Consider the following 13,361-nt stretch of genomic DNA (forward strand, 5'->3'; position numbering starts at 1 on the left):
GTAAAAAAAGTGGCACTGGCGGCGCAAAAGTGACGCTAGGGGCCTCGTAAATGAGGCCCCATATGCCCTATATCTGCCTTGTTTCCGAGGTTGTAGGAATTCAGATGCTTTTTATCATACCAGCTAAATAACGATAACCTGGGGAATTATATTTATTAGTTGCAATAAATAGCACCTATTTATGAGTCTCTGGGGAATAAAATGCTAGCTTTGGTGCTTTTCAGACAAAATCTACGTAATACAGTATACGCCATATACTTTTCCTTCTTAAATTTCCGCAGGTAAGGCTTGACAAATTTAACTAAGTGTGAGATATTTAAAGCTCCCCTTTGAGACTGATTGTTGATTCTCCGAGCGATGCTCGCCAAATTTATGACAATGTGGTACATGTAATGTGGTAGACATCTTTGTTATTCAACAGAAGTTTAAAAAAGCTCCCCTTAATGACCCAATACAGTAAATATAACCCAACTTGTAAATCTGATCGATGCACAAACAGATTTACGCAGGGGTGGGAAAACACCGACCCACTCTTAATCAGAGCCGTAGTGGTACATTTTTTTGATAATAACCATAAATTAAATATATTAAACAGCCTAACTGAGTGAGATAAGTAAATGAGTTTTGAATTTACAGTGCAAGAAGTTATTCAGTGAGGTTTCCCTGTAGGCATATCGCTTTCTTATAATTATACTAATCCTAATACCATTAAACAACCTTTTTTTGCATTTGAAGACAAACTGCTAGCTTTCAGCACCGGTGTCCAATGTGGGTCCAGCAGGGCTGGATCTATGCCTGATTTTGAGGATAGCCACATGAGATAAATTTACATACAATTATTTAAACTAATGGTATCTAGTCAGAAGTTATCCTGAAAATCTGTCACGGATCAGGTCCTTCTGGACATACATCGGTGACCTCTAGCCTTCTATGCCGAATGTCTGCCCTTTAAATTGAAGCAATACATTTGCATGAACATTGATAATTGTTCTATGACACTGTGTGGCAGACATGTACCTAATATTTTTCTCCTTTTAATAGGTCACTTTGGATGAATCACCGCTTGGATGCACCAGGTTTAGAGATTTGTCTTTGGCAACTGTTTGCCCAAAAAAACTTTTTTAAACGCTAAAAAAGCCAAGATTTTATTTCAAAGGTGCTTTATTGGACAGATGAAGCTGTACATTACAAAGGCTGGAGCTGTCTACTTTCCGTTATGAGGAAAACCTTGGAGATCCATACTTTTTGCTGCGTCTGGAAGATGCAAGTGAACCATGCCCATGCACATTTCTTTTTTCTGTTTAGTACTGCTCAGATGTGCTGAAAAAAGGCGATTAGCAGAATTTACTATTTTCTTAATTTTAAATGTATACATTTCCATTTCTTGAATTGGTTCCAATTATTTCTTTACACTCGCCATTATGATTTCTTTTTTCTGTCCTTCACTCAGTTAAGGTAAACAAAACTTTGCACATCGCTTTTCTGTTGAAGAGCCTTCAACACCAGAATGCACGTAAAAAATTTTTTTTATTAGTTTATACTGCGGAATATGGTTGTTAAAACCTCCGTTGTGTTATACCCTTCCAACACATCAATGTTGTCTTTTTCTTAAATTTTAGAGGCTAGGGATTTTGAACGTCTTGAATCTATCAACTTTAGTGGGTATTAATGCAGATTTTTATTTGTCTGGGGAATGTTTGCACCTTTAACCTGTCAAGGGGAAACGTCTTAGTAAATGAAGGTTCCAAAATGATATTGCACATTTAAAAATATTTTGATAGTTTGATTTTCGAGGACGGAAAGTTGACTGCAAATCAATGTAATCTTAGATCTAAGCCTGCCGCTTCTGTTTTTATATTGCTCATCTACACTTTGTTTGTAACCATCATACATAATGTGTGTATCTTTTATTGCGGAAACTTTAGGAATGTTTGGCGCTCATTGAAAAAATATACTCTTCTTGTGATGTGTTGTTAGTTTGATTATCCCTTTCAACACAACTTTTATCCTTTCAAATAACGAAGCTGGACTTTAAGTAGTGATACCACTGAACATTTTATGTCACTCGTTTGTCTTCAAATCACTGTTTATTCCAATTGATAGTTGAACTGTTTTCATACAAATTGCAATAGGTTGATTTTTTAAAACCATACATAGACGAGAAATGTCATGCCATTTAAGGATTAAATTTGTACAAAAATACTTTACAGTTTAATACTTGTTTGTTACAAACAAAAATACATATTTAAGAGACTGTCTTGATGAAAGAGGAGGGAGGGTTCCTACAAGATCTGAGTATTGATCTACTGTTTTCACCGGCAGTGCTGAAATATGAAGACATTGAGGCAAAGCAACTTGTTCAACTGTTAAGCGAGATTTCGTTGTAGGTTTCAACAGAAACGTCAACATAAAAAAACTGATTACAAAATGTAACTGTTCCAAAAGGCCATAGATATAGATGTGTGTTCACACATACAGCTCTTCATCATAATTACAAAATGACAATATATAATAAACATCTTGAATGCCAGAGCAAAGCCAACGAAATGCTGGTGAGCAAAAGAGGACAAAAAAAAAACTTGTTTTTATTGCTTAAAAACGGGGCAGAATTGGCAAACAAACATGTAAAACATATAATTAAAGTTGTTGTATCTAAAAACAAGAAAAGCAACATAGAAGCCATGGCTCAGAATAAAATGTAGTTCAATGGTCCAGCATCATTTTAGAAGACTGCCGCAAGAGAACAAAGCAGCTATTTATTTATGAGGATCATCTGTGTGGGACCTTGTAATATGTTCTTTAGCCCTCCTTTTGCTACAATTACATTAAAAAAATAAATTTCTTAAATGTCCATTAAGCATCTAAACTCTTAGTGAAATAAAACACAAAGCTCATGTCCAGTTTACTGTGCATTGAGCAGTAAGTGTACCAATGAATCAGACTATATATTGTTTGGCTTTTCTTGCCCTGTACACCATTGCATAGGGAGATTTATGTTTATCTACCTATCGTGGTTACATACACTTTTCAGCACACACAACTGTATCCTCATCTGCACCTATTTACAGTCAGCATTCATACATTGGCAAGATGGCCAATACACCCAACAGTTAAACTGTACTAACACAAGGGTCAGACTTACAAAATCAATGTTCGGTACACTATCTCATGACTGAGTTTCCCCAAAATAGAACTGGTTGAAGGAAATAAGATCGTAACAGCCAGCGAGCGACACAGCCTGGGTTCCAATACAAAAAAATAATTATGCTGCCAAGATAAGGAGAGGACATTAGCAGTAGATCTTCGATAGTTTCACATCTTTCTCTTTGAAGAACTGAGGTCATTCAAAGCCAGTTATCCATGTTCTAGTTCTCTTGACTTTGTGGAACCAAAAGAGCTCTGATGCCAGGCTTGAAATGGCACTTCTATTCCATTTTTAGTGGTTACAAATTATTAAGAAGTCTGCTTTATAAGTAATCATCATGGCGAACCGTGAGTTTTTGTGAGAAATGTTCAAAGACCGCTGTTTACCCTCCATGCCACATAATTTCCTTAATCTGTGTCTTAAACGTCACAGACAAATTATGTGGCTGGTATTTAGCACCATGTGTTCTTCACTTAGAGTCCACTTCAGAAAATCACTTTTGCTATAATGTGTTAGTGGGATCTCTCATCTCTGTGTTGGACATTCGCCCGGTTTGTTGATGGAAGGCATTATTTTGTTCAATCCATTCCCCTGCTAATAAACTCTGTTGATCCGAGATAATCTTCTGAGAAGCCAGTGGGTTTCTACTAATTACCAAGTCGAGTTTGTTTCCAGACTCTGCTATTAAGGGCACAACCAGGCAGCAGTCAAAGTCTCTAGTACGGACATGGTTCACCTGGATTGGAAATAAATAAAAGGAACTGTAATTAAACGCATACAATCATTATGAATTCTTTTTAAGGATTAACCCAGATGGCGATAAATATGAACTAGCCTAGAAATAAAGCCAGGGTGCACGTCAACTTAGTGCACTCATGATAAAAAAAAACATTTTTTAAAGGTGAATAAGCGTGCCTTGATCTAAAAATCAAAAGAAATCCTTCATGAAATATTGGCAGATGTACCAGCTATCCCAATTTAACAGAGCATACATGCATTTCTTATGTAGCAAAACCTGTTATACATATAAGAATTGGGGGGGGGCTGTACTGTAGGACAGCAATTAAGTGGGCTGACATATTTCAGTTTGTCTCTCTGTACACAGTTTATATATGATTAAGTAAGTAGGTGGTTATGGGTGAGGTTTTCAAAAATGTTGCATTTTGCGCTTTTGAAACTGGATCCTATTATGACAGAATACAACTTTACTATATAGCATTTGCAAAAACATGCAAACCTGCAGAAGCCGATCATACGATTTGAGACCTCCCATCTCGCCTGGTCCATTTGGCCGTATGTTTTTTACATATACTCCTTTTTCAAGCAGACCATCTGCAACGCTAAACCCAAAGTCTTCCGCTTCTGAATCTTTATACAAAGATACCTATGCATTAGAGAAAAGAAACAAAACTGAATTATAAAAGCCTCCTGTACTGGAAGCAATCATATAACATAAGTTAAACAATCAATTCATGTTAGTAGACAGTGTATCATTTTATGTTTAGTGTCGGAAGGGTATTCCTTACACTTGGTTTTCTTTACGTTTAACTTTAGGTACGTAGTTTATAGGAGAGCTTGAAATCTGTTAGGAACAATAATGGTGTCCATTCCAGAACGGATAATCTATTTGGCCATCCTGGATGGTTTGAGCTAGGTTGGTCCCTAATCCCTCAGGAACTGCCAACAAGATATTACCAATCTTGTCTCATAAAGGATGGGACTATCTCCCCGGGAAACATTTGGCATTGACTAACCGGAGGGACAAACTGGCCAAGACAAACATCAGTTTCCTGAATGCTTTGATTTCTTTTGACTCTCTATATGGTGGATCCATTGGAAATGAATTGGAGTGCACCCTGCTGGTGGAAGCCTGAACCATCAGACTTTCTGACATAGGGATTTGTTGCTAAATGAAAACAAGAGCTATTGGCTTTGGCAATGTGTTTTAGCCATGTTTTACACTAGTGTCGCTGCTATTCAGCACAGCAAAAAGTAAGTGGAGTAGAGCGGATGAGAGAAGACTGGAGTAGGGTAGATTGGAATGGGGTAGAATGAGTGGATTGGAGTGGGGTAGACTGGAATGGGGTCGATTAGAGTGGAGTCCATTGAAGTGGGTTAGATTGCAGTGCAGTCGGGTAGTCTGCGGTAATGTGGAGTGGGTTGTGAGATAGGGGTGTTTATTGGGGTAGAGTGGAGTGTAGTAAATTGGGGTGAGTTGCTTGAGATTGAAGTGTTGTAGACTGGAGCAGAGTAGGGTGGGTAGATTGGGGTGACTGGAGTGCGGTAGACTGGTGTAGTGTAGAGTGGGGTACATCTTGAGACGTGGGAGAGCTTGTCGCAGAGTGTCTGAGTGGTGTGTCTTAGAGCGGAGTGTTGTAGAATGTAGTGGCGTGGCATAGAGTGGACAAGAATGTCAAAGTGGAGTGGTGTACAGTGGAGTAGAGTTGTATAGTGGCGTGGCGTGGGTGAAGTTTGCATTGTGTGGTAGCGCACTGTCATTACAGACAACACATTTTCAATTGAAATTACCATTACATTTGCCCAGACAGTTTTACTGCACACAAATGAGGTGTGGAAATGTCACCTAGTGTATGTGTTTGATCGTATTCAAATATTTGTTTCTACCACACTTCAGAATTACAAAAAAATAAACTTAATTTGTATTTTCCTAATTCTGATATATGAGCACAATTTTGTTTGCTAGAAAAAAATCTTGCGTTTTCCAGCATAATTTTCACATACATTCTATCACTTTGAAGTCAGAGAAAGAAAAGGCCAAGATCCCTCAGGAGACAGAACATGACATTTAACCTCGGTCTTTAAATGCACAGCAAATGTGCTAAGATAAAAACAAGTTTTAAAGGCTTGTTTACAGAAAACGAGCACTTGGAAGGATACAACAGTAAACAAGCAAAGCTCCATCGGACAGACAAACTGAAGCTGGACAGCCTTACACAAACAAAGTCAGCAAATAGAAAGCAAGCAAGTGGGAGTTAAAAACCACAGAGCCAATGGTCTGCAATGGGTGGAATGTTGTGGTGTCTGCTTCCAGCTTGCTGCTCAGCCAGTGATGGTGTAGAATGTTAGTATGAGTGTATGATGTCATAGAGTGTTGTATGCGTGCATGAATGTCAGTTGAGAGTAGGGCTGAGCAGCAAGCAGGCTGCTCCTGTTGGGGTTTGTTCATTTGTACCTTACTTCATTTATTTGTTACCTAATAAACTACATGAAGATACCATTCTGAATACGGACCATTCATCCATTACAACACTGGCGACAATCTGAAGAACCTACATCTGTTTTCTCAAGGACTTCTGAACTTTGAAAAACTAAGCAACTACAAGGTATGATTTTGTAACTACTTATGAACCTTTAAGGCATTCTGGAAACCTTCGTACTTTTAAGCTTTCTGGCACCCTACGAACCCCAACAGTGACCTCCCACCGGTCGCCCTCAACACCTACGTGCCAGTCCCTGCTGTATTTGCGGATGTCCTTCTAACCTAATTGGATCTCTAAATGAGTCTTCACTTTTCTTCATTGCGAGCGTTTTGAGGACCTTTATGTACTTTCTTGGAGCATTAACTAAACTGATGGCGGCAGTGTAAGTGGAAATCGCTGCCACCTAATTCAATGTTCTGCGACCCCATTTGGCAGTCCGCAAAAATGGACTGTCCCTGATGTCCTGCTTCCGTCTCCCTTGTTACCTACTTGCCCTATTGCCGGCTTACCTTCCTTTCTAGAAGTATTGGGAGGAGGCCCATTCTGAATCGGGCTACACTTAACGCCAGTCCTTCAGATTTTGGTTTCACCCGCTGATTGGGTTTCCACTTCGAAGGAGCTGTGTTAACAGTGCTGTTTTAATACCCACAGTGCTTGGGGGAAGCCATCAAAAGGAGGCATTACGTTGTGCTTTCAACTTATTTATTTTCGTTTTTGTCTTTATTGATCACTGCGCCACTTGGAAAATAAACTGCCGCACCGCAGTTTGAAATACCCATCCGGTGCGTTCCACTCACCTCTGGTGTTCGCGCGATGTGCGCTCCATGACGTTCTTTTTCTTTCCTCCTGTTGAGAGTCGCCCAGCTGCCTCAGCGTGCCGTGAGCCACCCGGCACGACGCTGAAAACGTGCCACCATCTTGTGGCTGGCAGCCATCATTTCTTTAGCTGTTGCCTGATGAACGCTCCCAAATGCCAACTACGCTCCTGGTTCCGGTTCTTTTCTTGTTTCGTATTTTCAACTGAACGAATTATGAGACTCTCACGGTCTTCCCGCTCGTGCTTCTGCATGCCTGTGAGCCTTCTGGATCAACTTTATTTCGCAGCTACAATTTTCGTGACCTCTTCTGGATCAGTTGTCCTGTCCTGGCTCAGGTGCCCCTACGTTCTGCATTGTCTCCATCCGTCTCGTCTAAGGAACTTCCTTTTTATCGATTATTTGAAGAGATCTACAACATCCAGTGTGACCTGAGGACATTTGCTATCTTTAATCTACTACTAAGGTACTGGTTTCGCATTTCCAAGGTTGAGCATGACCACGGTGACCACTTCTGTTATTTTATTTTATTATTTTCTTGGGACAATGATTTAGCTCGGGTGAGAAATCGCTCACCGGTGCCTGCACCTGTTTTTATTTTATTTTTTACTATGAATATTGATATCTTGCCATAAGTGTTATTGCTTGCACTTTATTTGTTTTATCTTATTATTTTATTGGAACGTTGTTTAAAGTTTAAAATGCTTTTCATTTCTGTTATGAACCATTTTGACAACATGCATGTCCTTGTGTTCTCGCATTTTACGCTGACATTTTTTGTTACATATTGTTAGTACTTATTTTACATTTTGTTCAGTACCTCAGAGGACCAGTATTTGCAGGGTTTAGAGCATCTGTTTAATAACCTAATGGCTGTATACCTTACTTTACAGTCATTCTTTGGACCAGTATTTCCAGGGTTTAGCGCTTTTGTTTTCATAGCCTACTGGCTGTATACTTCTCAATTCTTATTGGAGAATCTAGAGTGTTTTTATCATAGTTTTTATTGCAACGTTTATAGGGTTAAAAAAATTCCATTGGGAATTTCTTATTGAGATCTAAGAGTGATTTTTCTCTTAGGATACGTGACTTGTCAGGTCACCAGTTTTAGGTATCATAGTATGTTACATTTCTATGTTACGTGACTTGCCAGGTCACCAAGACTGCTATCCTTTATGGTATGTTATCATGCCATGTTTCGTGACTTATCCAAGGGTTACCTTATTTTACATGTGCCTTATCCTTCGTGATTCCTGTTTCGTGATTCGTCAGGTCACTTACTAGGTTATCCAAGATGTTACCTTATTTTACATGTGCCTTATCCTTCGTGATTCCTGTTTCGTGATTCGTCAGGTCACTTACTAGGTTATCCAAGATGTTACCTTATTTTACATGTTCCTTATCCTTCGTGATTGTCATTCACAATGTTTCTTACATACATTAGTGGTTACATTACTTTATGTTGCATTTCCTTACTATGCCTTTCTTTAGGGCATATGTTGTGTATGTAATTGTGTTGTAATAGCTTATGTTTGTTAATTCTGGTATCTTATCTACATATTCTTGTTCTTGGGATCTATGTCACTCTGTATTTTCATCTTACATGGTACCTGTACGTTGATTTTACATTGTAACGCTTTACTATTTTACTATTCTCATGTGTATTTTCTCATTCCAAATGAGTTTTCCTTGCACATCTCTTATTCATTTGAGAGTGTTTTTCTTGTCTTTGACTTGCACTGTCTGTTTTCTTTTGCTGTTTCTTCTTGTCATCTTCATTCTGGTATGGCCAACTAGTATGTTAGGTGGTGATTTGGAGCATCAATTCCTTTTGTTATGTGTGTTTCATTTCTATTTCTACGGTTTTGTAGTCCTTCCGTATTTTGTTAGTTCTTTTTAGCTGTTGACATTTCCTACTTTTCCTCTTCTTTTGCGCTTCTTACACATGTTTTCTTTGTCGTTCTATTAAAGGGGGAAGATGGGTGCGTGTTATTTGGATTATTCCTGTTATTCCTTGTCGAGGTTTGCATTTCCCTTTTCTTCCTTATATTAGTGTTTTTCTTCTCATCATTAGTCTGCTTATTAATTCCATTGTTTTATTGCAGAATCCTCTATCATAATAATTGCAATATGTTCTCATTTAGTTACTTTTGTTTATTGACATTCAGACTGCTTGCTTCTTCCCTGTAATGTCGCTATTATACTTATTCTTTGCATTTTCATTTTTGGGTGTTTTATTAAAGGGGGGAGAAGTGTGGTATCTGCTTCCAGCTTGCTGCTCAGCCAGTTATGGTGTAGAATGTTAGTATGAGTGTATGATGTCATAGAGTGTTGTATGCGTGCATGAATGTCAGTTGAGAGTAGGGCTGAGCAGCAAGCAGGCTGCTCCTGTTGGGGTTTGTTCATTTGTACCTTACTTCATTTATTTGTTACCTAATAAACTACATGAAGATACCATTCTGAATACGGACCATTCATCCATTACAACAAATGTATTCCCAGGGTAGCTTTGAGAATGCCCACAAGAAGTTATTAGCAAATCAGACAACTGCGCTGTCTGGTAGGCTTTGACCTAAAAAGTGGGACATGTGTTTTCACGTGTCCTAACATTAAAGCCCCGAAAATTGACGTTTTTGCTGTAGAAAGGCTAGTAGAACTCACAATTAGAAAGAAAAAAACCTGTGCACTCATCAATATACTCCAATTTAGAACTAGTTAATCAAATTTCCACTGATTAGTGTGCTCATGGGTGATGCAAAGTCAAACACCATATCTATGTATAGAAACGTCACGTGTCCCTTTAAGCACTACTTCAGGTACTGCGAGGAGTCCCAACTTTGAATCAATATTATCATAGTTTCATTCCATCCATCTTTATAAGCAAAAAGTTCCAGTTTTTGGAAGTGGGAGCTCACCACTGGGCCACTTGAGGATTTGTGGGCATATTATCAAGGTCCGGCGTTAAAATTATCGCCGCTTTATCGGCAGAAAACTGCCGCTAAAGCGGCGATAATGCGCTTGATAATATGCTCTATGGAATTCCAATTGAAGCTCATGTTAAATGTGAAGGACATCTAACATCGGCTTCAATTGGAATTCCATAGAGCATATTATCAAGCCCATTATCGCCGTTGTAGCGGCAGTTTTCTGCCGCTAAAGCGGCGATAATTTTATCGCCTGGCTTGATAATACGCCCCATAGACTGGGAAGTGGCCCTCATGCACCCGTGTGAAGTAGCGATCAAACTCAGGTTGCGCCTTGTACAGTATAAGATATATTTTGGTAGGGAACGTCTACACAAGATGGGGAGGGTGGGAGACCCTGCCTGTCTCGGATGCCGGGCGGAGCACGCCACATACATTCATACTCTCTGGGACTGCAGCCACATTCAAACTTACTGGCACACGATCATGGGTGAACTGAACAAAATACTAGGGGCGAGCCTAGGGCTGGATGTGAAATTCTTACTCCTAGGTATTCCCACAGATATCGACCTGCCGCGCTACGGGCTCTTGCTGGCCAATCTTGGGTTAGTGGTGGCCAAAAGGGACATTAAAAAAAAGAAGAAAAAAAAAGTTCCAGTCTTCATTAATCATTCATTTTATTTGTGTTTCGTTCTCACAGTGTGACCAACTTCCAGGTGTGTAACCACTTCATTCCTTTATTGCCATCATTAATAGATGGCTTACAATTCCGTGCTCCATCGATCGTTAATCTATTAATGATAGAAATGAAGTGGTTACACACTTGGAAGTTGGTCATACTGTGAAAACGAAACCCTTATTAAATGAATGATTCATGAAAACTGGAACTTTTTGGTTATTAAGATGGATGGAATGAAGCTATGATAATATTGATTAAGAGTGGAGACTCCTTGCAGTACTAGCAGTAGTTATTAAGGGGACGATTGTAGTTTTCCATATGTGCATATGGTGAAAGGCTAGTAGCCCCATTGGCGAGTACAATATTGCACTTGGACAACTCAGCTGTGCTAACCTCTGAATGGAACTACTAAAGTTGATACTTCAAAGTATCAAACGAATTGTCCCATTAAACCTGACTTGATGTCCAAGTTGAATTTAATGTAACATTTAAGTAAACTGCAAGTTTAGACAGTTGTCACTCTGTTGCCTTGCCCAAGTTTTCCAGTGACTGTTTACGGTTACTGGCCCTAAGACTGCCTTCTGCTCTCCTGAGGGAGGTGTGAATGACTCTCAGGAATGAACACAAAGGACCTGCCATTGAAAGAGGTGTTATCTATTCCTGGCTGGTGAACTAGGACTAGGAGAAAGGCGCCTTTTGAAGTGCAAATTGTGGACACACACTAGAGGGGCTGCTCTTTTGTTCTGGTAGACAGGTCAGCCTCGGGGATAGAGAGGGGGAACAGTTACCTAACCAGTTTGCCCGTTTGGAGTGCAGCCCTTAGGTAGTCACACCTGTAAGGTGGGCTACCAAGCTCCACTCACCAAGAGAGAGGTCCTGACATCTTGAGGGTGGGTAGAGTATTGTATTCTGGGACAGCAAGATGCCACACTTGACAGCAGGTCGTTATCAGGCGGAAGGGGACCTAGTAGCCACTGCATCCCTTAGGACAAGTTCTGGGCATAGAAAGTGGCATCCCTGGCACCCAGACCTCAGATCACGTTTGTACCAGAGAGAGGTCCAGGAAAGGATTGCCCTGCTGTTCCTTGGACCTGGAAAAGAGTGACTGCACCAAAGACTTGACTGCACATGCTGATCCTTGGGCTAGCTAAGAGAGGTCTGTGTGTGTGGTTTCCTGCTCTTGCAGAATTCAACCCAGACAGAGGAAGTGCAGGAGTCTATTGATGAGTGGTAGCCACATTCACTAGAAACCCACTGACTGCCGAAGTGCAGCCTGGCAAACAGAGTACTAACACTCAAAAGTTGCACTCCAGTTTGCTGGACCCACGAGAGTTGTCAGAGTGCAGTTTGGTCACCCATGGTGGACACTAGCCTCAGTTTAAGGAAACCACAGGTTTAGTTTGAACCGAAAACCAGTGGGAACTGGCTAATGGCTGGATTCCATTCGAACTTTGAGGGAGATTGACCCCCGGTAGCCAAAGGCGCCCCACCGTGTTTGTGCACCATGGAGTAGTCCCAGGAAAAACCACAGTCACCGGCACATCATCTTCAGTATCCTGTATATCTTGCATCTGGACCACTCCATTGATGTGTATGGCGGTTCGCCCATAGAGCCTGGAACTGGACTGGAGACTGCTTTGATTGCAAAGTAAGTGTCCTGCCAAGCCTCATTGTTACCTGTGACTCGTACTTTTCTGGAGTTGATCCCCCCCAAATTAGGCAGGAATAGTTGTTCACAACTTTACAAACATTTGCAAATGTTTCCAAGTAACTTCTAATCGTGATAATTGCCAGTGCTTGTTAGCGATTTAAATGAAGAGCAGTGATTTATTATTTGCTTATTAATTTATATCTCCGGATCCCTCTGGTAGATTTTGTTAAATTTGATGTCCACAAAGTCATAAGAGCTATTTTTATAGATTGTTGTCGGATTTTTTGTCTTATTTAGCCGTTTTGGTACTTCAAAATGCTTTTCACTTGTTTCGTTGACAACGCCTGGCTGCTCAAAGCCACAGCTAGCCAGGTTTGAGCTAAGGTTTTGCAAATGAGTCGGACTGGACCAAAGACGAGTTTCTGAGTTTATTACACACCCACATCATATAATAAACCACTTTCCTCACCAGTTGTATTAAAGCAGATTGCTCATTCAATTTTTTGTTATTTTGCAAGCAGACAAATTTACAGATGCTTAGAAGTTTCAGAAAAACAGCAACAGAAATAAGACCCGGTTTAATAAAACAATCATACTAACTATGCCGATTTGCTTATCTTGTGATATGTCACTGCGCTTGAGTGTGTGGTGGAGAAAAGAGGAGTGAAGGATCAAGCAGATAAGCTTTATATTAACATTCTCTGCTTAGGTGTAAGTTTGTGGATGTGGAGTATGTTGGAAACGTTTTGTTGTCGTGCATGATCAGTATGCGCCAATTGTGTTTCTGTGATCATGTGGCTGCACTTATGAATCGAGTGGAAGAATATGAGCATTGGATAGTCGAGCATAATTGGATAGTCCCTACCATCCTTGTGACATCTGTTGGCCATAGTGTCCTTGTCGGGTACTAGTCTTCTGTTAGGTAA

General features: G+C 40.0%; 2 protein-coding genes across 22 annotated transcripts in view; one reads left to right on the top strand and one right to left on the bottom strand.

The window, feature by feature from the left end:
• The window catches only part of HELB (DNA helicase B), a 373,513-nt gene extending 371,311 nt beyond the window's left edge, over positions 1–2,202 (top strand). Inside the window, exon 13 of the mRNA XM_085653437.1 lies at positions 1,042–2,202. Within this exon, the coding sequence (XP_085509563.1) occupies positions 1,042–1,125 (84 nt within the window). The 3' untranslated portion in view covers positions 1,126–2,202. The remainder of the gene's footprint in view (positions 1–1,041) is intronic.
• The window catches only part of GRIP1 (glutamate receptor interacting protein 1), a 1,150,044-nt gene continuing 1,138,721 nt past the window's right edge, over positions 2,039–13,361 (bottom strand). For all 21 annotated transcript variants that reach the window (XM_085653460.1, XM_085653456.1, XM_085653454.1 and 18 more), the window contains 2 exons: positions 4,383–4,529; positions 2,039–3,881 (listed from right to left, as the gene is read on the bottom strand). In XM_085653460.1, coding sequence (XP_085509586.1) covers positions 3,648–3,881; positions 4,383–4,529 — 381 coding nt within the window. In that variant the 3' untranslated portion in view covers positions 2,039–3,647. The remainder of the gene's footprint in view (positions 3,882–4,382; positions 4,530–13,361) is intronic.

The sequence above is a fragment of the Triturus cristatus genome, chromosome 4_1, assembly GCF_964204655.1.
Source record: "Triturus cristatus chromosome 4_1, aTriCri1.1, whole genome shotgun sequence".
In the NCBI taxonomy this organism is placed as follows: domain Eukaryota; kingdom Metazoa; phylum Chordata; class Amphibia; order Caudata; family Salamandridae; genus Triturus; species Triturus cristatus.